The sequence below is a fragment of the Oreochromis aureus genome, linkage group 22, assembly GCF_013358895.1.
Source record: "Oreochromis aureus strain Israel breed Guangdong linkage group 22, ZZ_aureus, whole genome shotgun sequence".
Classification (NCBI taxonomy): domain Eukaryota; kingdom Metazoa; phylum Chordata; class Actinopteri; order Cichliformes; family Cichlidae; genus Oreochromis; species Oreochromis aureus.
The window spans coordinates 31472706-31498079 of record NC_052962.1 but is presented as its reverse complement, the minus strand read 5'-3'; the positions used below and the strand labels follow the sequence as shown (position 1 = coordinate 31498079).

General features: G+C 41.0%; 1 protein-coding gene across 1 annotated transcript; it reads right to left on the bottom strand.

Moving 5' to 3' along the window:
- Window positions 1–15274: 15274 nt before the first annotated feature.
- On the bottom strand, window positions 15275–19274 carry LOC116315411 (class I histocompatibility antigen, F10 alpha chain-like). The gene is made up of 7 exons (XM_039605750.1): window positions 19217–19274; window positions 17953–18213; window positions 17284–17562; window positions 16537–16839; window positions 15712–15807; window positions 15471–15488; window positions 15275–15343 (listed from the first exon to the last, which is right to left on the bottom strand). The coding sequence occupies exons 1-7, from the start codon at window positions 19272–19274 to the stop codon at window positions 15309–15311; spliced, it is 1050 nt and encodes a 349-aa protein (XP_039461684.1). The 3' UTR covers window positions 15275–15308.
- Window positions 19275–25374: the final 6100 nt, after the last annotated feature.

The following is a 25374-nucleotide window of genomic DNA, read 5'->3' as shown; positions in this document are numbered from 1 at the left end:
AGTAATCTCCTCACCCAGGTTAAACCAAATTCCTCTACACAACATAGAAAACAGAGTTAACATATTACAAACACTGAGACCCCCACTCTGCATCCACTGGGCCATTGGTCTCTTGTTGTCTTACATTTACAGATAAGGTGGAGAGTCTCCTGCAAGCCTACTTCTAAGTTATGGCCATTATGAGTTTTTATTAAAGGTACAAGCATCAGCATCAGCAACCCCAACTGTAGCTTCCTGTCTCCTTTTATGACAGCAGACCCCAGTGTCAATAAATTCCTTTCCTCTAAACAATTACACACACTCAAGCCTACAGCTAAGCCAAACTAAAACACAGACCAATCCTTCCTTATTACTGTGATCTAAACAAATTTAACACATTACATTCTAATAATTATTTTCTTGTACTCACACTAGCAAAAAGGTACAAACAAAAGGGCATTGGTGAAACTAAACAATAACCTAAACTGGGAGAACTAAAACTAAACATGAAAAACCTTAAACATGAACATGGATACCTGAAGTTGAGATGTGGATGAGCAGACGACCTGACAAGGACTGACTGAAAGCACACGGACTAAATACACACAGGAGGATAATGAGGGAAGTGGGAACACATGGAGAAACAGCTGGGAGTAATCAGGCTGGACGAGACAAGGGAAGCAAAACTAGAATCACTCACATGAGACACGGACCTTCAAAGTAAAACAGGAAACACACTGACTGAACTCTAGACATGCAAACTTAACAGCAACTGAAGAGACAGAACATAGGGACCTGAAACGTGGGACAAAAAGGCACAGTAGACACAACATGGACATAACAACGCCACAGGGAAAAGAGTAAAACAAAACCGAACCTCTTAGAAAATAAAAGAGGAAACATAATGAAACGTAGACATGACTACATGAACTTGACAACATAACAGACATGAAACACATGAAGGGCAAGGGAGACTTAACAGGGGTTGGAAGACACAAGGGGAATCTAATAACAAATGAACTAGAAAACCTAATGAGCTTAACCATATACTATAAACATCAACATAAACTAAAACTCAAAACACTGGGTCATAAGACCCAGGATCGTGACAGCTGCTTGCCATATGGGTGGCCATCAGGCCAGCTCCGGGGCTTCCGCTGGAGGCGCGGGCGACCGCCAGAGTGGACACTTCCCCGTCGCTGGGCTGGGGCATGGGGCGCCGATGGTCCGGGCCGATTCCCTCGCCTGCTCATGGGGTGAGGTGAAGCGGGCGAGGGGGGTATGTGGCAGGGCGTGTTCTGCGATGCCGCTGCAGGTTTGGTGGTGGTGATGTGTACGGCTGCCAGCGGGAGAGCTGAAGACGTTGAATGTACTGTTACAGCAACCGTGTGATTATTGTAAGAATAAATGATGCTGCGAAGCATGAAAATGCCATCGGGTCTGCCGTGGTGGCGATCTTTTTATTTTATTTTTTTTAATCTTAAGTGCACGCAAACCAGTAAACAAATTAAAACAAATACTGTTGATAAACTATAATACAAAAATTACAATTAAAATTCTCAACAACAAAAACAAAAAAAATATATATATATAATTAATATGCAAACAACTTAACAACCCCCAAAGTGTCTAAGTCACGTGACGTGTCAGCGCAACACCGAAAAATAAGAGTGGGGGAGAGGGACCAAAGTGTGCCTGCTCTCCGCTGACACAGGAGCGGTGAGTCCAGCGACCTGGTTGTTTCGTTTTTGCCGAAAGCACAGCGTTGTAAACAAGTAGGACTGAAAGTAAAGAATCGATCTCACCAGGCTAGTATCAATCCGATACCGATGCCGACTTGGGATCGATACTATCGAAATTTGGATCGATCCGCCCACCACTAGTTTACACTCTACACGGAACTAGCTCTGCCGGATGCTGAGGAAAAGGCGAGAGTAAAGCTGTTTTACTATCTGATCGGGGAACGGGGCAGCAGGGAACGCTGATCGGATCTGAGGCAAGAGTAACAGTAAGTGAGCTGATGAGAAAAATGGACGAACACTGTAATCCCAAAGTTAATGAAACTGTCGAGAGATATAGATTTTTTGCACGCAATCAGGCTCCTGGAGAAAATATTGACAAATATGTTATGGACCTGAGAATGCTGGCGAGCACCTGCAACTTTGGACAATTAAAAGACTCACTGATCAGAGACAGGATCGTCTGTGGCACTAAAAGCTCTGGTTGGAGGGAAAGGTTGCTCAGAGAAGAGAACCTCACATTAGACAGATGTCTAGATATTTGTAGAGCAATGAAGATTTCAAAGAGAACACACAAAACAACATTACCAGGTCAGGACGGGTAGTAGAACGACCTGGATATCTGAAGGACTATGTATGCAATTAAGGGGTAATCTGTGAGTGAAGGGGTGGATAAGCCTTAAAGACATATCTGTGATAATATTTTGAGTTATATGTTGTGATTTGTTTACTGGTTAGAAAAAAAACATCTGTGGTAATATTTTGAGTTATAGGTTTGTGATCTGTTTACTTGTTGGGAAAAACAATGAAAAACAAATAAATAAAAAATAATAATAAAAGAAAATGGAAAGAAAGCTAAAAAGTTAAGTGGAAGGAAGAAATTCTTATTTCTGAAGAAAATGGTGACCAACAAAGAAATGTCATGTCTAAGTTCTGTTCCAGCTGCAAGCTGAGTTGGTGAAAAGAAGAGACTCATGACTGTTTATTAAGAGTTTAATAAAGTTTATCTGGGAGGAGGGAAAGTTCAACCAAGCATCTTGTGGAGTTTATAAAGAGAACAAGATGAAACACTTATTGTCCTGGAGCAACTGTAACCACATAATTTCCTTAGGATTAATAAAGTATTCTTATTCTGATTCTGATGTACAAAGGGTCAGCCTGCACCAGTCACATGTTGGCTAAAAACCACACAACCACATTTTCTGGTAGAAAGTACCAAGATGTTAGTAGCTTCTAAAGTAAACTAACTAATATGTTCATTAGTTTCTTTAATGTAGTGGTTCTCAAACTTTTTACATCATTCCCCACATGGCAAGAAGAAATATTTTCACGCCCCATATAAACAAAACAATGACAGAAAAGCCTAGCTGCAACTTTATTTAGATCAGGGGTGTCTAAACTTTTTTCGCTGAGGGCCACATACATAAAAATATAGGAGGGGCTGGGCCACTTACTAGAAATTAGGTATATAACCTTAACTTTACTGTATTAAAAATCACTTAAAAGTGGTCAAATATGTTATATTGTTGAATATAATTAAAGACAAAACTGCCTTCATCACAGTTTTCCATAAATGGATCTTTATTGATTTATTCAGAAAAAGCTTTGGTAGCTCATTCTCAGAACAGCAGCAGATTTCCTCTTGGACAGAAGATTTACAGCACAGAGAAAAAACAATAAAGGGGAAAATGGGACGGGTACATTTCAAGCTTGTTATTTAAGTTATTAGGCTTAGCAACACATCTATTAACGTTCGTTTGAAACGATTATCAACATTAATAGACTGAACTGGACTTAATAACAGGAGTGCATATAATTTTAGTCAATTATTCTGGTGAGTATCAGCTGCGCTGGGTATGTAAATCAGGCCATCCAGCTGTGGTGCTGATCACCACTCGTGCCAAAAATCTGGACAAATGTCACTTGATCAAGGAGCAAATCTGCATCAGATGAGATCAGCTGACTTTGCGTGTGCGTGCGCTGTGCACAGCGGTGTATTTCGGTGACTTTAACGAGGCCGTGTTTTATGAGGTCGCCATCTGAAAAAGGCTTGCCATGTCTTGCGATGAGTTGGGCGACCTCATAGCTGCTATTGGAGCCTTTTTCTGGACAATTTGAGCACGAAAAAAAAAATACTGTTGCTGACCCTGCACGATAGCTACCATTTGCTTTAATTTCTGCTCTTGCTCAGCACCAGTCTAGGATGCATAGGCCTGATGTTTGGTTTCATAATGACGTCGTACATTATGGTCTTTCATAACTGCCACAGTTTCAGTGCAGATCAAACAGACACACGTCCCCTTGAATTCTTTGAAGAAATATTCACTCTCCCACCTTGTCTGAAATTTTCTGCACTCACTTTCTACCTTTCGCTTCTTTGGTTCTGCCATGTTTAGTAACTTGGGGTAAATTTCTTCTGTGATTGTCCTTTTGGTGGAGCAACTGCCTTGATCAACAGTAGCTCCCCTGGTGTTAAAACTAAGAAGTGCAATAAACTCAAGCAAAAGTTGAAGTGCGGGCCATATTCTATTTATAAGATTACTTGCGGGCCAATTAAAACTTTGGACGCGCCTGATTTAGATAATAAACTCATTCACAATGAATCCTTAAGTTATTTTTTTAACAAACAACTTTCATTTCAAACAACTATAGGGAGTGCAGAATTATTAGGCAAGTTGTATTTTTGAGGAATAATTTTATTATTGAACAACAACCATGTTCTCAATGAACCCAAAAACTCATTAATATCAAAGCTGAATGTTTGTGGAAGTAGTTTTCAGTTTGTTTTTAGTTTTAGCTATTTTAGGGGATATCTGTGTGTGCAGGTGACTATTACTGTGCATAATTATTAGGCAAAGTAACAAAAACAAATATATACCCATTTCAATTATTTATTTTTACCAGTGAAACCAATATAACATCTCCACATTCACAAATATACATTTCTGACATTCAAAACAAAACAAAAACAAATCAGCGACCAATATAGCCACCTTTTCTTTGCAAGGACACTCAAAAGCCTGCCATCCATGGATTCTGTCAGTGTTTTGATCTGTTCACCATCAACATTATGTGCAGCAGCAACTACAGCCTCCCAGACACTGTTCAGAGAGGTGTACTGTTTTCCCTCCTTGTAAATCTCACATTTGATGATGGACCACAGGTTCTCAATGGGGTTCAGATCAGGTGAACAAGGAGGCCATGTCATTAGTTTTTCTTCTTTTATACCCTTTCTTGCCAGCCACGCTGTGGAGTACTTGGACGCGTGTGATGGAGCATTGTCCTGCATGAAAATCATGTTTTTCTTGAAGGATGCAGACTTCTTCCTGTACCACTGCTTGAAGAAGGTGTCTTCCAGAAACTGGCAGTAGAACTGGGAGTTGAGCTTGACTCCATCCTCAACCCGAAAAGGCCCCACAAGCTCATCTTTGATGATACCAGCCCAAACCAGCACTCCACCTCCACCTTGCTGGCATCTGAGTGGGACTGGAGCTCTCTGCCCTTTACCAATCCAGCCACGGGCCCATCCATCTGGCCCATCAAGACTCACTCTCATTTCATCAGTCCATAAAACCTTAGAAAAATCAGTCTTGAGATATTTCTTGGCCCAGTCTTGATGTTTCAGCTTGTGTGTCTTGTTCAGTGGTGGTCGTCTTTCAGCCTTTCTTACCTTGGCCATGTCTCTGAGTATTGCACACCTTGTGCTTTTGGGCACTCCAGTGATGTTGCAGCTCTGAAATATGGCCAAACTGGTGGCAAGTGGCATCTTGGCAGCTGCACGCTTGACTTTTCTCAGTTCATGGGCAGTTATTTTGCGCCTTGGTTTTTCCACACGCTTCTTGCGACCCTGTTGACTATTTTGAATGAAACGCTTGATTGTTCGATGATCACGCTTCAGAAGCTTTGCAATTTTAAGACTGCTGCATCCCTCTGCAAGATATCTCACTATTTTTGACTTTTCTGAGCCTGTCAAGTCCTTCTTTTGACCCATTTTGCCAAAGGAAAGGAAGTTGCCTAATAATTATGCACACCTGATATAGGGTGTTGATGTCATTAGACCACACCCCTTCTCATTACAGAGATGCACATCACCTAATATGCTTAATTGGTAGTAGCCTTTCGAGCCTATACAGCTTGGAGTAAGACAACATGCATGAAGAGGATGATGTGGACAAAATACTCATTTGCCTAATAATTCTGCACTCCCTGTATTTGTAACTTTTGTCACTAGACTGCTTCATTAGTCTGCACCACTTCTTCAAAAAAGCAACAAGTTAAACAGAATGTGAACATTGCCAAACATGGAAAAATAAAGTTCAGTCTTAGTCTTATTAAAAAAAAACTTGTGAACAGAGATGAAAAATATATAATTTAGTGAGTGTTACATGCTATTCACTCTATCTGCTATTCACACACAGATTTAAAAGATTTAAAAACACAGACTGGAATATGTTCACCCACACAGACCTGGACCAGTACGCCTCATCTGTACTGGATTACATCTCCAAAACCACAGACAGTGTCACCACCCAGAAACGGATCACCATGTACCCCAACCAGAAGCCTTGGATGAACCGGGATGTTCGTCTCCTCCTGAAGGCCCGCAACACCGCCTTTAGGTCAGGAGATGCACACGCCTACAGTACAGCCAGGGCTAATCTAAAGAAGGGCATCAAAAAAGCCAAACACCATTACAAAAAGAAGGTAGAAGAACACTTCTCCAACTCCAACCCCGACGCATGTGGCAAGGACTCCAGACCATTACAGACTACAGGACCACCAAACCCTCCCCACATCCTCTGATGCCTCCTTCCTCAACGAGCTCAACAACTTTTATGCTCGTTTTGAGCGAGGGAACCCACAACCACAACCATAACAGACATGACGCCAGACCACCAACCTCTGACTCTCTCCCCACCGATGTAGGAGCGGTGCTGAGCAGGATCAATGTCCACAAGGCTGCAGGTCCTGATGGTATCCCCGGCGTGTTCTCAGAGCGTGTTCTGGGAGCTTGCAGGAGTGCTCACAGACATATTCAACCTGTCCTTGGCCCACGCTGTGGTACCGCCTGCTTCAAATCCACCTCCATCGTCCCGATACCCAAAAACTCCAACCCATCTAGCCTCAATGACTACCGCCCAGTAGCCCTCACCCCATCATCACTAAGTGCTTAGAGCAGCTGGTCTTAGCACACTTCAAATCCTGTCTCCCCCACCCTGGACCCCACCAATTTGCATACCGCCAGAACAGGAGCACAGAGGATGCAGTCTCCATCGCACTGCACTCTGTCCTCTCACACCTGGACAACAACAACACCTACGCCAGAATGCTGTTTATAGACTTCAGTTCAGCATTCAACACAATCCACCCCTCACAACTCATCAGGAAACTGACAGACCTGGGCATCAGTTCCCTCATCTGCAAATGGTTACTGGACTTCCTGACCAACCGCCCCAACATGTCCGACTGGATAACCGCTGCTCATCAACAATCACAATGAACACCGGTGTACCACAAGGCTGTGTGATGAGCCCTTTCCTCTACTCCCTCTTCACCCGACGACTGCAGACCTGCTGATGGTTCCAACACCATCATTAAGTTTGCAGATGACACCACGGTGATTGGCCTCATCAGTGACAACGACGAGGCCGCCTACAGGGAGGAGGTGGATCGTCTGGCTGAGTGGTGCGACACAAACAACCTGCTGCTTAACACCGAGAAGACTAAGGAGCTCATCGTGGACTACAGGAGGAATGCTGACCCACATCCACCCATCCACATTAAGGGGACGGCTGTGGGCGTGTGAGCAGCTTCAAGTTCCTGGGAGTCCACATCTCTGAAGATCTCACCTGGACGACCAACTGCTCCAAGCTGGTCAAGAAGGCTCACCAGCGCCTCTTCTTCTTGAGGACTCTGAGGAAGAACCACCTGTCCTCAGACATCCTGGTGAACTTCTACCGCTGCACCATCGAGAGCATCCTGACCAACTGTATAACAGTCTGGTACAGGAACTGCTCTGCCTCGGACCGGAAGGGCGTTGCATAGGGTCGTGAAAACTGCCCAGCGCATCGCCGGAGCACCACTTCCTGCCATAAAGGACATCTACAGGAAGCGTGTCTGAAAAGGGCTGGGAAAATCATCAGAGACCCCAGTCACCCATCACATGGACTCTTCACCCTCCTGCCCTCTGGGAGGCGCTACAGGAGCCTCCGGACTAAGACCACCAGGTACCGGAACAGCTTCTTCCCCACAGCTGTCAGACTCCTGAACTCTGCCTCCTGACATCTGACCCACGTTAAACTCATTGACTGAACATACTGTACATACACCCACAACCACTAGCACTTTACCACTACTGTATAGTTCTGTGTAGATAATCATTCTGTACATACGATAATTTTTAATCCCACAACTGTTTATAACTTACATAGTTCACATTCTGTATAACTGTATATCTCAGATTTCTGTATAGTTTTTATTTTATATTTATATCCTGTTCATAGCCTGTACATAGCTTGTACTCACTACAGCCTGTACATACTTATAGTTATAGAATATTCATAACATACTTCACACTGTGTACATTATAACATACCATAATAGACCCATTTCTGTAATATACTTACACATCTCTATTATTGCTAATTTATATTGTAATATATCTATATCACGACTAAAGCACTTTCTGGATGGATGCAAACTGCATTTCGTTGCCCTGTACCTGTGACATGTGCAATGACAATAAAGTTGAATTCTATTCTATTCTATTCTATTCTTAGTGGCTGCAGTGAGCCTGTTTTGACTGCAGAGCTATGGCGGGGCGTGGTCTGCGGCGCGGCTACGGGGGAGGTGGACGTACCTGAGCGGCATCCGCAATCACACCTCGATGGCTTAAAACAGAATGAATTAGGTCCTGTTGTTGTTGTTGATGTGTGTAGGCTGTAGCTGAAAAGCTGCAGCACTTTCAGTTTTACAAATTCCTTCAGAGTAAATAGACACTTCAGACCCAGCATATTGACAGCTGAGATAATCAGTGGACAGATCAGAGAGAAAAATCTCCAACACAATTTCTATATTGCTACAGAGGACTAGAGTCAATCCCAGGACACCAAACCAAAGGCAAAGTAAAGCTTATCATCAGATTCAGTTAAAGAATCATTTGCACTAATCAGGTGATTTCAAATCTCAATCTGAGACAATCTGAAATTTGACTATTGGAGATTATGTATCTGAATTTCAGGAGCGGGACCACGCCTCCAAACACACTCCTTCCGGTTGCCATCTTTTTTCTTCTTTTTTTTTTTAATGAACTTTATTTAGAACAATAACAATGACAATCTCAAAGAGACAAGCGACATATTGAATCATTCAGAACAGAATCACACCTCCTTTTTCTTTTCTCCCAATCAGAGGAATACACATCATTGCCACAGTGCAATTGGTACACCACAATGAAATTGACAATAATTGAAAGTAAACATACATACGCATATATATACACATACACATACATACATATATACATATGCATATACATATGCATACATACACATTTATACACACACATCTACATAATAATAATAATAATAATATAAAAGATGAATAACCAATACAAAAATAAAATAAATAAATAAATAAAAATAAAAAAGAATTAAAAACAAGGAACAGAAATAAAGGAGACAAGGGGGATCATAAAATCTCTAAAAGTGAGGTTCCATAAACAAGACACATAACTTGAATAAGGGGCTAAGAAAAATCAAACTCTTCTAAAAATCTATGCAATTTGATTGCTTGGGGCTTATTTATTAGCTTAAGAGGATCACGGAACAGGGAGAGTTCGTTTTTAAGAGCAGGCCATGAAGGGGGGGATTTAGCATATCGGCATTTATGAATGTAATACTTTGTTATAATAATGAGATTGTTAACTAAAAACTCACTATTTTTGTCCTTAAGGATTACACCAATTTGAATATTTTGAAAAGACCAAAAATCAATATTTCCATACTGGGACAATATTAGGACATGGAGAGATTTCCATAAATTCTGGACTATCTCACACCCATAAAACATGCGCTCTGTTGTTTCCGAAGTTGTTTTACAAATATAACAGTCGTCTAACACAAATTTAAATCTGTCTCTCATAAATTCATTGGAGGGGTAAAAGTTTTTGTAGTTTTAAAATGGAGTTCTTTAAATTTGGGGGGGATTGGAAATTTTAAATATTTGGTTCTGATCAACGAGATCTCAGATTTGTTATAATCTTTAAAGATGATTTTTCCTTTTTCTTCCTCAGTCCAATTCAATTTGCCATAAAGATTCATAAGTTCTTTTACTACATTTGATTCCTCTTCTTTCCTTTGTCTGTTTAACTTTTTACTGAATGCGATTGAGGTTTTTCTGATTCTAAATTTAAGATATTCCCATTTGAGTATCGGTGTATTGATGGCTTCATCATTCTGGATATCTAAAATTAATTTTTTAATAGAATTACAATACTCCTCATTTCTCAGCATCTGAGAGTTAAATTTCCAATAATCCTTAAATGTGTTGTTTTGGTCTTTGCTTTGTAGTCTTAGAATAAGTCATGGTCACTTAAGGGACCATTAGAGATGACTGTTTCCTTAACATATTGTAAAATTGAGTTGGATACCAACCAATAATCAATACGTGACCTGGTCAAAGGAGCTTGCAAAGAAAAGCATCTGGACTTCTTTACGTTGCTTGAAGACGTTTCACCTCTCATCCGAGAAGCTTCTTCAGTTCTAAGGTCAAATGGCGGAGAGTCCCAGATTTAAACCCAGTGGGAGTGTCCCCCCCAAAAAAGGGACAAAAGGACCCCTGATCCTTTAGAAGCTCCTTTGACTACGATGACCTGGATGACTGAGAACCTTCACAGACAATACGTGACCTGCTTTGACCATTAGGTTTGTGCCAGGGGAATTGTTTGACATCTTTGTTTAACAATCTCCATACATCTATTAATTTAGTATCATTAGCGAAATTTTCAAATATTGGGTTTTTATGTTCTCTCGAAAATTTTGAAGGCCATCTATCCAACCATTCATCGGGAGTCACATTGAAATCACCTCCAACTACTATATAATCAGTGGGGAATTTGGTATTAAGTTCCTTTATAACTGTAGAAATTTGATGCAGCAGGTTCTTATTTTCTTGATCATTGTTGTATCCATAAACATTAACCAAAATAATCAGAGTATTATCAGTATTTAACACACAGGCAACCCAATGTCCACCTTTGTCTGCCATGTTGCACAAAAACCTACCAGGACATCTGTTGAAACAAATAGCAACCCCAGCCGACCTGTTTGTACCATGACTAAAAAAAAATTTATCTCCCCATTGTTGTGACCAAAACTTCACATCAGATTCCTCAGAATGAGTTTCCTGGAGAAAAAAACATTTTGCCTGTTAAAAAAAGAAATGTTAGCTTTCAATTGGAACACGGAACACATGAACAGCTTTAAAGAGGAAGTTTAGGAGGTGGAGTAGGAAAGTCTTGAGGCAAAAGTCCCATCATCCGAAATGTTCCACTGTATATTGCTTTCGCAGTCAGATTTCAGCCCGTACCTGGAGTCTCTTCCCTGATGCGTTTGCCTTCTATGAAACCAAAAGGGCCCCTGAAGCCCGCAGCCTTGCCTTCCTTCCGAGCCTGGTCGATTTTTGGCCACAATGCTTGTCTGGATCTCCAGTCCTCCGGGGTCAGGTCTTCAGCAAAGCGGATGCCTTCTTCTTTGCACACAGGAGAAGCCTTTGTTCGCCTCCAGATGTCATCTCTCACGGCACGTCTCACAAACAGAATAATGATTTGTCGATGCTTATTCTCCGCCGCTCTTCCCACTCTGTAGACAACATCAACCGCTTCTTCCATCTTCATCTTTAGGTCCGGAGCAATCCTTCCTAGAAGTTCCACCACTTCTTCTCTGATATTTTCATTTATTTTCTCCTTTTTCCCTTTGATACAGAGACACCATCTTCTTTTGTATCTTTCCTGGCTCAATACACGATCTTTAATGTCATCATTATCTTTTTTAGGAGTGATTCAATCTCATTTTCCAGGTGTTTTATTTTCTTTTTGCATTCTTGCAGCTCCTCTGAATTAAACTGCAGTGATTTAGCGATGGAAGCCAGCATGGTGCTATGTTGTTGAATTTGTTTGCTAACTTCGTCCATGCGACCATCACCACGTTTTCCAAGACTCTCAATAGCTTTCAGTACTGTCAGTGGATGTGTTGGAGTCGTTATCATTAGCCGTACCTTTTGCTTTTTTCTCCATATGTGGTTTCTCAGGAGTATTATCAGGGGTTGTTAACACTCTGTCCCTCTTGTTGCTGCTGGAATTAGCCGTTTTCATCGGGGCTGAGTAGTCATGCTTGCTGTTTCTCTGGGTTGTGAAAGGGAGGTTTTTCACTGCCGGAGGTTTCGTGTTGTTGTTTTTCTTCATGTTCGGGCTGAAACGTCGTCAATATAACTCAAAGTAGTGGATTATATAACTTCAAGATTAAAAAATCGGGACTTTAGTGAGGAGTTCAGACAGATGCGACTGCTCAGTCCGCCATCTTGCCCTGCGCCCTGGAAGTACCCCGCAGTTACACTCTCAGTAGCACAGGAACAGAGCCGGAGGGAAAGAGAGAGAAAGAGAGCCAGGGACAACAACATCACATTTGAAAGGTATAGTAATCATCCACAACTATTTTCAGTTGCGGATGATAAAGGATTCAGAAATTCATGCAGGCCCATATGACAGAGAACGTGCATCTTCTTTTTGTTTTCATATTTTAATTTATATTTAATTGTGTTGTGGTTTGCAGTGTCTTGTGTTGTTTCACTTTAAATTTGTGAAAGGAAAAAGCTCAAAATTTAAATAGTTAAAAGTTGAAATGTAAATAGTTGTTTTTTGTATTATATGATTTATTTATATGTGGAGTGAATAAATAAAAGTATATTTACGGTGGCCCCTAGAGACAAAGCACGTACAAACTCCAAAACACATAAAAACTCTGACGCACGTACAAAACAGAACAGAAGTGCTCCAGAATGCTAGGCGCAGTGTTGAGCTTTTGTTACCTAGTGGCTACACAAGCCAGGAAGTACCAACGACCGGATTTGGTGTGTGGTAGTAAGAGGTAAATGAACATTTTTTTAAATTATTCGAATATATATGAGTGCTTGTGTATAAATACACAAACAATACACACATGCTTTCAATTGTGTAATTTAACTGATCTAGGTAGCTCTGTTTTGGAAGTTCAGTTAACGCTAGAAATGTGTTTTGGAGTTTGTACGTGCTTTGTCAGGGGCCACCGTATATATTTATATGTAAACATATATAAATAAAACCACCGTTTTTTTTACATTAGTAATTCCTTTTGTGCATAATTTTTATTGTTGTTAATAATAAATTAATTAAAGCAACAAAACAACCTGAAGAGCCGGTTGGGAGCCGAAAGAGCCGGCTCTTTTTAGTGCCAGTTCTCTAAAAAGAGCCGGAAATCCCATCACTACAACAGAGAGAACAAAGGGCAGATCTGCAAAATGAATGTACATCAGCATCTAATCTAACATGTTTTTAGTAGATAACTCCTATTCAAATACTTTAGCCACTCCTGGGTGATGTAGCTGCTCTAACAAAGCTTTGTTTCTGTCACTGTTCGTTTTAGTTTCAAAGGCCTGTTGTTTTTGAGTTATTAGTATTTGCATGTAGTACTATAAAGTCTTCTCTGTCATAGACTGATCATAATCATTGAATATTTAAACATTTAAGCATACTGTAGATTTATCCATCTACAGAAACTTGTAAAATCATCAATTTTTACAAGATTCCTTTAACAATTTAAAAAAGTTTGTTTCAGAGTACAAATGAAATTTGTTTTGATTTTAATGAATGTTGCAATTTCTAACATAGCTGCTTTTTTTTTGTAGAAGATTTTGTTAGCCAGAACAATGATGCACAATGGGCTGAATGAACATTGGGCTTTGAGGTCATCTATGAATCAAGGAGGGGGCCTAAGGGTACATCTTTCACCATCTTACAACGCTGTGATTGCAGCCATTCCCCAACTCTCTGTGAATGGTACTCATGGCCGTTGATCAGTGGTCTTTGATCAGTGGTTGTTTATCAATGGTCATGACAACTTGCATATTAATGATCAAGGAACTGACCTCACAGCCCATTGTTCATTCAGTGGGGTAGTTTCAGTTATTGTGCAGATGTACTGTTTATAAGATTGGGGAAACCTGCAGTCAGTTGAGACTGAAGAAGTCACTTTGATGAGTGATGAAACGTTTCTCCCTCTGAAAATGCTACAGCAAGACACCTGACAAAGACAATGAAAGTGTGCACCACCTGTATGAAATTATAATGCTTTCATATAAGGTCAATAACAAAAATACAAACCAAAAAAATATGCTCAGCTGCAAGTCTTAGGCACTTATCTGATTGGTCTATTACTGTATTTATTCAGAGGAGAGCTCTTTTCAGTTAATGTGTAGATTTGTTGATTTTGAATTGCTATTTTATTGGCCATATGCAGTGTGGTGTTTTCTTTGTGGTTGAATTGATTCTTTTTGTAGAAATTTGTTGATTACTAACTGACTATTGATTTTTGAACTGATAAACATTTGCCTGATGTTGTTGACATAAATATAAGTAAGAATGTAGGAAGGTCAAATGTGTTTCACTCTCTAAAATTGCTGTGAACTGCTATAAGCATCTGTTTAATTTCTAATGTTTACACAAGACAGAACATTCAAGAAATATGAGCAGGTAGTATTTAAGAATTTTCATTAGCGTACTGAAAAACAGAGAAATACTAAACTTTAAAAATGTTGGATTTGTTTAAGATGAACATAATCTTCATCTGTAATTGTTTGGAGACTGCTGTATTGCTTTGATCACCCGGACAATGTCTTACTTCCCTCCAAGCAGTCATCTTTGTTTTATTTATATTAAAAAAAATCTTCTTCTTTTTTTAAATTAAGAGTTCTCAAAATAATTTAATGTTGCCATTTACACTATATCTGTTAAATATTTGCTAACTGACATTTAGATTATTTCTTTTCAATTTAAATTTGGAAGGATCTGAAACCAGATTCCCATTTTATACTGTAATTGATTTACATTCAATCTGGAAGAATGAGGTGGCACTGCTCCTTGTTTCAGGTATTTCCATAAACCCAAAGAGACAAAAATAAACAAGATGACACAAAATGGAAAACAATGTTTAACAACTTTGGTTCTGAAAAGTAATATATTTACAGTATTGTTGAATTTTTAAATGGTTACAATTCACTAATAGTATTTACCTACTTTGATTTTGGTGAACAAACTTTTGTTTTCATTGATTTTCATTCAGATCATTCATCTGTGCCTCTCTTGAAAATGACTTTTAGTAACTGAGAATAAAAAATATTTTACCACTAAGAAATGGGTGTTTTTACAACTCCACAGACTCAAAGAAGTTTTATTGAATTAAATAAATTGTCACATATAGAACATATTTAACATAGCTCTATTTAGTATGAAGTAGCTCACTGTGTGCAGGGATGTCTGTCATTTAAGCTTTAGGAAGCTTAAATGACTTCATGGACTTCATGGTTCTCTACAGCTGTAGGTGAGAAAAACATCATTAGTCCACATCCTGAGCTTATCTTACACTTTTACAAACAGCTTAAACTGAGGAAAGAGTCCTGAAAAGTTTCAATCTACATCTCACAGAAACATGTTTTACTTACGACATGGAGGCCGTTTGTCTGTAATGAAAGAAAGTAAAAATAAATCTAATTTTCCTAAGATTTCTTTCTGATACTGTTATTTCATATTTTCAAAAAATTACAGCTCTAAGGTTTGAAGTGCTGCTGATCAGAACAGATTTTTCTTTTTGCTGGAATTTTAAGTTTGTTCCATTTTTGTAACATGAAAAAAAATCATCAACACTGAAGTAATAAAGACAAGATGTCTGCTTTGGTCTCTCACCTATCCTCTTTTTGTAGATAATAAATGCAATAATGGCAGTGGCAACAAGAACAACCACTGCAACAATGACAGGGATGATCATGGAGAGAGAATTACCTGTAATTCAAAAATCAAACAAATCACAAACTGAACAGATAAACCAGGTTAGACAGGAACATCAGTCTGAGAAACAACAGACAATCAGTTTTGCCTGTAATAGTCAATGTGTGCTGTCTTGTTATTGTACTTAATTAATTCATGAATTGAATCCTTACTTCGCCAAGCATTGGAGTGCAGTGTTCTGTGTGCTTATTTATCCTTGTTTTGTTAAGTTGTTTGTTGCTATTACACTATATATGAGAACAAAGAGAATTCCTATAAAGTAAATGTAGATTTTTTTTCACCTATGAGCATTCTAGGAAAATACATTTGAGTCTGATTTATTAAAGAGTCAGTACATACAGTTGTACTTTGTGAATAATTCTTTCACTGTCTAAAACTGTCTAGAAGTTTTTAAAATGCACTGGCAAATTAGCAAAGTTATAGAATCTGAAATAAAGCCTGACATTTAGTATTCATGTATTCACCAAAGATACGAAAGCAGTGGAAAGTGAACATAAAAAATTAGGATTGAAAACAATAATCATTTTAAAGAGCTTTAAAAACTTTAAATTGAAAACAGTACATATGTTTTAGCAAAACACAATGATCCCTAAATGAGACATATATTTCTGTAATACTGATCTAAAGAGCAAAATAAACTAACCATAAAGCAACATTAAGTAAACTCATTTGATAAACTAAATGTTTGTTTCCCACACTTATCACTTCTGCTTCCAATCTTACTTTCATTGGTCTTGATCACTGCTTTGTCCACTTTGGTGATGATGTCCTTGTTCACACCAGAGAGCTGAAACACACAGTCGTACCTCTTCCAATCATCAGATGCAATGGCTGAAAGATCCAGATCAGCACTCATCTGGAAGGTCCCATCATTGTTGGTGAGGATCTCTCCTTTGTTTACACCTTCATGAAGCTCCTCTCCATCTTTCCTCCAGACTATCTTGCCTGTGTTAGGATAGAAACCTGTAGCGTGGCAGCTGACTGGAGAGGAGGGAGTCTTCTGCAAGAGAGACACTGAAGGAAGATCTGGAGGGAGAGCAAAATGTTACTGCTTGTCTTTATATTAGATTAGATTAGATTAGATTAGATTTTACATAATACATACAGTTAAAAGCTAATTCGTTGTTCTATTCATATCTTTAATTTCTGGCACTGCTCACATTTTCATTAAAGAAGATACTCTGCAACACCAACACCATAAAACCATAGTTGCACACTATTTATATAAAAGTGGCTGAACATAAAAACTGAATGAAGGATGATGAAGGTTTTCTTGTCTTCCTTCTGTTAAAGGAACACTTTTTAAAATTAATTTATCTAAATGTCTGGGATACTAATCTGGTCGGTTGAAAAGTTTGATTTGCTTTTGTTTGTTTTGTATGTCTGTGTCCTAAAATTTGCAAATTAACAAAACATTTTTTTCCAGTTTTTGGACAAGTAGTGCCATGAAACAAAACGGGATTATTCTACCTGTTCTCATTAGAGTATAGCGACCATAGTTCACATATTTCTTCAGCCAGTCAACACACTCCTGAGTTAAGTAGTTTTTTATCTCTGTGTTCCCATCAGCATCACGATCCCAGTTGAGTTTTGTGATGAAAGCCTGTTCTTTTGGAGCAATCCATGTCTCTGTCTTCAGATCAAAAACTATGAAATCTTCTCCATCATAGCCGTACCGATGATATCCTGTAATGTTTCCAACCTCATCATCCCACTCACAGCCATAAAACAGCTGGACTATGTGGACACCTGAGAAAGAAAGAGACAGAATCAGGAAATCATCATGGGAAACATACACTGAGACAGTGGAGGTAAAATGTCACTTCATCTCTATTTATCTATTTGTCAGAGTCAGATTAAGGTAGACAGCCACATAATAAAATCACAAAATATACATAAATACAAATTAAGCAAAAGATGCAAGAGCAGTTTGAAACAAACTAATACAACCTTTTAAAAGGTTCCATTAACATCAAAGATTTATTTCATTGATCTTATGACTTTTGAAACAGGATTTCTGTCTAATCGGCTCAGACTCATGTGTGTTATATCTTCTGGTAAATAAATAAAACTATGGTAATGGATACAAATTTGGTGATGGATAACAAGGAATATGAAAAAGATTAATCATAAACAAACCTCCAGTTTGGATGAAGCGCCACTGTGCAATTTCAATGTTGTCTCTGAATAACTGCCGGGTATTATTGAACCCTTCAGTCTCAGTGTCCCAGTACTGTGCATCTGTGATTTTTTTCATCCAGTCCTGTTTGGGCACAGCTCTGCTGATGCTGCTGTCATAGTGCATCATCTGAACATCATTAACCATCCCAACAACCACAAACTCTGGGAAGTTTGGTACCTCGGAAGATCCAGTGTAAAAATACTGCAGAGAGTTACTCACTGGAAAACAGTTAATATGTTACATTTTGAAATCGTAATTCTTTAAATGTTTTTTTTTTAAGTTTCAAATATTTTTACAGCAGTACATAGTAGATAATCAATTACTCTAATAAAGTATATAATGCTGAAAAAAAACGTATTATTTAATTATAGCTTATTTAGAAAAACATTTTTGATTGACAAACAAACAGCAACTTAATATTCAGTTAAGTTCAGGTAATTTTACACATAAAGCAGTATACATTTATTCAAATTCCTAAATTAAAACGAAAGAAATTCCTAATTTTTCTTATTTTTGTACCTACAGTTTATGCAATCAGAAATACATCCTTAAAGGTAAATAACTAGCCTCTATAATTCTCAAAGTAGGAGGCATTTATGTTTTTGTCATTATGAATTTTTAAATAAATTCTGACCTTTATGTTGATCTTTATGTTCAGAATATTATCTTAGTGTAATGTGTAGCCTGAAGTTTTGGATGTCTCTATGTAAATGATCTCTTAACCGGACGGACAATCTGAATGAACCTTTGGACTTCGGACGTCAGACATACAGTTATTATTAACATCTATATGTTTAAAAATATTTATCATAATTTATCATAATTCTACGAAATTAAAATCCCAGTTCTATAAATCATCCCCCTGTTAATACAACTATGTTACCTCTATTTGCATTTGTTTCACATTTAACGTACGTCATCCTGACGTAACTTCACGGTCACCAAAAAGTAAAAGTGGGCCCCAGCTGATTTATCAGTGATTAGATATGTCAAATTAAACAACATATATTTGTAAAATAAGCTCTAAATACAACGTAAATATACAGTACCGTTGAAGTAGCGTCTTTTGATATGAAACACTAGACCGCACTTCTCGAACTGGACGCTGGTTTGACAGCAGTAAGCTTTGCTCTAAATATACAACCCAACAGTTGGCTGTTTTTCACTGTTTTCTAATGTTCAGTCTACACATCTGTGAAGTACAGTTAAGATGGTTCTCACCTCCAGCCACAGACACTGCGTAGCTGAGAAATAGAAATATAATCCTCTTTATTTTCATTTTATGTAGAACTGAGAAGAAGAAACAAAAAGGTCAGGTACGTATTTTAATTTCGTCATAATCCAAACGTCTTTCCTTTGGTAATGAAGAAAAAGTCCTCAGTTGTTTTCTCTAAAAAAAAAACATCAACAAACAAACAAACAAAAAACCACACATTGTTATTCTTTGTAATGTCCGTTTTTCTTCTTTAGTCTTCACATTGAGCCCTTGAGTATGTCACAGTTCCTTCCTCCTCCTCCTCCTCCTCCTCTCCTTCGGTGGTTGACGCAATGCTTTACGACGTATTAAGCAGCAGTTTTAATGTAGTGGTTATGGTCTATGGACCTTATTTTGAGGGGTCTAAACTTCATCACAGCATCCCTAAAAATAAAAAGGTAACAAACAACCACATAATCCCTTATGAAATACAGTGAAAGGAACAGCTCAGCTACATCTGGGGGGGGGACAGCTGCATCAGTCAGACAATTGCAGAATATGATTAACTGGAACTGAAAACATTTAACTATATTGATCACAATACACAGGACTTAGAATATGAAATAGATCCAGACAACAATTTCTTTTCTATCAGTAACAACTGCTGCTACTATACAAATGAGCATCACAACCAGGGGATTAAAACTGAGAGTAAATTATCAATTATCCACTTTAACAGTAGATGTCTAATTTTATCATATCAAGGAATATCTAAACCAGTTGTCACATCCATTCAGTGTCATTTCCTTATCTGAAACTTGGATTAATATTTATAAAAGAATGGACTTTGACCTGAAGGGTTAATAATTCAGGTATATATAAGTCGTTAAACAAAGGTGGAGGAGGAGTGGCCTTGTATGTGGACAAAACTTTGAAATTTTAAGGTGGTGGGTAATATTACGACAGTCATTGATAATGTATAATAATGAATAAAAGTTGAAATCTATAAAGAAAAAAAGTAAAAATGTAATCATCAGCTGTATTTATACAGCTCCACGTAGTAATATTGAGACCCTTAAAGACTGGATGGAGGAAACAGTAACAGAAATAGGTCGTAAAAAATATTTGTGTAGATTTCAATATTGATTTGCTAAACCCAAACAAACATTTAAAAAACTGTTGCATTTATTAACACAATGTACTGTATGAACATATTCCCTAAAAGTACCAGAACAACACGTAGTGAGAGCGTGTTGGATGTATGCTGGGTAGAGAGGCTGGCTGACTGAACTGGCTGTATAAAATCTGCTCGGATCCTTTTCATAGTTAGCATTTAAAAAAAAAAAAAAAAAAAAAAAACATTTCATTCACTCGGCTACAGCTTTAACATATTTTGTCCAACTTCTACATGCAGTCATTTTACCATCCGCTTTGGATAATCACGCTATTACCTTTTTTTTTTTATAGGACAACTTTAATGTGAGGCAAAACATTTATCGTGCTCATTAAAGATTACACGCCGAGTCGCTTTTTGAAAACCTTTTTTATTAAGGTTTTTTTGCTAATTTATAAGGTTTTTTCATTATAAATCAACGTCACTGACGTTGTGGAGGTATGTAATAACGACAGGAGAGGTCTCAGTGTCTCACTCCAACTTTATTAACCGACTCTCTGAACCTCACATACAGTAAGCGCCAAAATCTCCACCCCAGCACTTCCTTCCACTTGGGTGTGAGCGGAGCCGCCTGGCAGTCCGCCACACATACCCCCCGAACACACAGTTAGGTCTCTATTCAGTCCAGAACCCTGGGCCTAAGCAAACGGCCCGAACAACTGAACCTGGGAGGGAGAGAACAGGCAGAGGAAGGTCAATCCTGTGAACGGGGCTGGTGAAGGTGAGCAGGAAAGGCAGAAGGAGGCTCAAACGCCCGCGGTCCGGGGGCAGTCCTGGGGGGAAAACCAGAGTCTGTCAACCCCAACGAAGGAGGGCGGCCACGGCGAGGGGCCTGGGCCGGCACTACATTACTGCCCGGAAGAACATGTGCAGGTTTAAGTCTGTCAACACCAGTGTTGGGAAGGTTACTTTTAAAATGTATTCCATTACAGAATACTGAATACATGCCCCAAAATGTATTCTGTAACATATTCCGTTACGTTACTCAATGAGAGTAACGTATTCTGAATACTTTGGATTACTTAATATATTATCGTGCTGTTTACAACTACGTGAATGTACTATTGCTGTGATTTATTACTGTTACTGAAGGTCCGCGGCTCCGAACAGTAGTAAAGGGACCTCTGGCTAATACGGTGGGTTCCGTGTCGGGCTGGTAGCCGAAAACTAGCTTTACTTTGTTGTCTGGGTCAACTTTGCTTGCCAGAGACAGAGAGCGTTGAAAGGGTGCTCCAACGGAACTTATTTTTTCCGGAGGAAAACACGAACACAGTGTACAGTTGAGTCTTAATAGCTTACTTACAACTGGGCTCGTCAGGCACTCTTCTTGGCTGCAGTGGTTATTATTATATTTACATGCTTCCAGCTCCCGTTTTTGCTCCGTAACAGCTCGGACTTTTCCTTTCTCTCCCTCCCTCGCTCACAGACACATAACGTGTATGGCAGTCCATTCTCGCTGCAACACTACACTGCCCATGATGCTACATTCTTTAGGGCCATGCCTGTAGCATTCTGCCTTTTAGCTTAGCACAACAACAACAACAAAAAAGCGCTCTCTCTCACCCAGGAAACACGCAGAGAGAGAGCGCGTCACCCTGTAACCATGGCAACCGTAACGCTGCCGCCTGGAACAACATTACGTAGCTGTCAAACAAACCCAAACAGTCCTGACCCGCGACAATATGAAACAGGGAAGTACCGCCGTGTAATCCATTTATTTCAACAAAGTAACTGTATTCTGAATACCACCTTTTAAACGGTAACTGTAACGGAATACAGTTACTCATATTTTGTATTCTAAATACGTAACGGCGGTACATGTATTCCGTTACTCCCCAACACTGGTCAACACACACAGTCTCCCTTCTACCCCCAAAATCCAAAACAAAATGTTTCTGGCCCGGTTCGATAACCCTGAATGGGCCGTCATACAGCGGCATAGCGGTGTCCTGTGGGCATCATGCCTGACAAAAAACAAACTTAGCAGTCTCTAAAGTCTTCGAACAAAAGTGTCAGGCACGCAATGGTGCACCGGACCAGGAACCCAAGCGAGTGCAAAAGCGGGTTGAGAGGTAGCACCGATGGATCGAAGCAGGAGGAGGATTCTCGGGCAAGAATTCTCCAGGCACGCGGAGGGGCTGACCAAACACTAGCTCAGCTGGGGAAGCGCCGAGATCCTCCTTAACCGCAGAGCGCAGCCCAAGCAAAACCCACGGGAGGCGGTCAACCCAATTGCCATCCTGTAAGGAGGCGCGAAAAGCAGCCTTAAGCGACCGGTGGAACCGTTCGCACATCCCATTAGCTTGCGGGTTGTATGCAGTTGTGCGGTGGACTTTAGCCCCAGTCCATCAGCCATGGCCGACCAAAGCTCGGAAATGAACTGGGGGCCTCTGTCTGACGTAATGTCCACGGGTGGGCGAAACACGAGACCCCGGTTGACAAAACGCCTTGGCCACCACTGCTGCGGTAGTGGATGCCAGGGGACCGCCTCCGCCACCTGGTGGTCCGGTCAACAACAGTCAAAAGGTGCGTAAAACCTTGCGACTGCGGCAGAGGACCCACCAGATCGACATGCACATGATCGAAACGTTTGCGGGTATGAAGAACTGCTCCAGGGGCGCCTTGGTGTGTTTATGAACCTTCGCACGCTGGCAGGGAATGCACGCCGACGCCCATTCCTTAACAGATTTGGCGAAGGCCTGGCCAAACAAATTTAGAGCTGACCAGTTTAACAGAGGCCCGGACCCCGGATGAGAGAGAGCATGTACCGAGTCAAAAACTTGACGACGCCAGGAAACGGGAACCACTGGGCGAGGCGGCGGTGGAAACGTCACAGACCAGGAGGGACCACCGTCCTGCACGGGTCTGTCCTCCAGTATGAGGCCCGTCTGGGTGGATTTAAGCGCGAGGATGTCCGGGTCACCGCTCTGATCGGCAGCCATGGCGGAGTAGTCTATGCCGAGAAAGACGGGAGAAACCAGCGCACGGGACAAACAGTCAGCCACATGATTGGATTTACCAGCCACGTGCCGAATGTCTGTGGTAAACTCAGAAATGGCTGCCAACTGGCGCTGCTGGCGTGCACTCCATGGATCAGAAACCTTGGACATGGCAAACGTCAAGGGTTTGTGGTCCACGTATGCGATAAAGTGACGACCCTCGAGAAAAAAACGGAAATGCCGAGTCGCCAGGTGGAGCGCCAGCAGCTCCCTGTCAAAAACGCTGTAATTGCGTTCACTGTCACGCAGCGTACGGCTGAAAAAGGCGAGCGGTTGCCAGACACCCAAGATTCGCTGTTCCAGCACCGCACCCACCGCTATGTCCAATGCATCGGTGGTCAACGCAATCGGCGCTGAGGGGGATGGGTGGGCCAGAAGGGCAGTATTAGCTAACGCTGACTTAGCATCAGAAAACGCTTGGATGCTTTCCGGAAACCAGTCAACGGAGTCATTAGCCTTCTTACCTTTTAACGCCCCATAAAGGGGCTTCAGCAGATGTGCCGCTCTGGGGAGAAAACGGTTGTAAAATTCACCATCCCCAAAAATTCCTGCAGTGCCTTAACATTCGTGGACGCGGAAATTCAAACAGCTCGGACTTTGTCAGGCAACGGAACCGCTACCGGCGGAAATACGGTGCCCAAGGAAATCGAGAACCGCAACCCAAACTGGCATTTAGATGGATTAATAATCAGTCCATGCTCCGCCAAACGCTGAAAAACCTGGCGCAGATGGAACATGTGCTGCTCCTTCGAGCTGCTGGCCACCAGTATATCATCAAGATATACAAACACAAAGGGCAGCCAGCGCAAAAGACCGAGTCCATCAACCGCTGGAAGGTTTGGGCGGCACCTTTCAGGCCAAACGGCATGCGCAGAAACTCGAAAAGGCCGAAAGGTGTAATTACGGCGGTTTTGGGGACATCCTCCGCGCGCACGGGAACCTGGTGATATCCCCGTATCAAATCGATCTTTGAAAAAACCGAGGTCCCCGCAAGATGGGCGGAAAAATCTTGGATGTGGGGAATGGGATAACGATCGTTCTCTGTGACATTATTAAGACGGCGGAAATCCCCACAAGGTCGCCACCGACCATCAGATTTAGGGACCATGTGTAACGGGGAAGCCCAGGCACTATTCGAACGCTGCACGATGCCCAGACGCTCCATGGTGGCAAATTCCTCCCGAGCTACAGCCAGTTTGGCAGGGTCGAGGCGAGCCATGCTGCACAACACCGGGGCCCTACTGTAGTTATGTAATGCTCCACCCCATGCTTCGTCACAGTGCTCGAGAAAGTGGGGACAGTGAGTGAGGGAAACTCAGAAAGCAAACACTGAAAAACGTCACCCGAATCTACTGAGTTAGCATGCACCACGGGCTGAGCACCCCGAGTCAAACAGGGTAATGAGGAAAATGACACAGCATCAATTAAATGTCTGTTGGCAACATCAACCAGCAGTCCGTGAGCACAAAGAAAATCAACGCCTATTATAGGCACAGAGCTAGCAGCAACAACAAAGTTCCACTGAAAGTCACGGTCATGAAAGCAAACAGTCACCAACCTTTCACCGAAGGTTTTGATGGGAGAGCCATTAGCCGCTGTTAGCAATGGCCCGCAGCCCTCAGCTAGCCTGTCCGAGCCAGCCGGGGAAGAAGGCTCTTCTGTGAGGCGGAGTCCACCAGGAAACGCCTCGAGCGTGAGTCCTCTAAGAAAAGCAGCCTTTCCTTGTTGCCAGCGGTCGCGGCTGCTACAGAGCGCTGACATGCCCGCTTCCTGGGTCTGGAAACTGCAAGGCGGAAGACAGCGCCGTGCCTTCGGTCCAAAACGCTGGTGATAAAAGCAAAGCCCTTTTCCGCGGTGCTGCCGTGCCGCCGTGCCGAAGTGCAGCGATTCCGGCCACCGTGGACGAGTCGGGGGGCCCCTGGAGCATCGGTGAGGGGCCGGGGGAAAACGCTGGTGAGTCTTGAACAATCGCCTGGACGCCGAAACTCCTGGTAGCCAGGAGGATGCGATC

Coding starts and splice junctions, on each gene's coding strand:
- LOC116315411 (XM_039605750.1), bottom strand. CDS start 19,274: ATGAAAATAAAGAGGATTATATTTCTATTTCTCAGCTACGCAGTGTCT. Junction 18,214..19,216: donor CGCAGTGTCTGTGGCTGGAG/GTGAGAACCATC, acceptor ACTGTTTTCCAG/TGAGTAACTCTCTGCAGTAT. Junction 17,563..17,952: donor GCGCTTCATCCAAACTGGAG/GTTTGTTTATGA, acceptor TTTCTTTCTCAG/GTGTCCACATAGTCCAGCTG.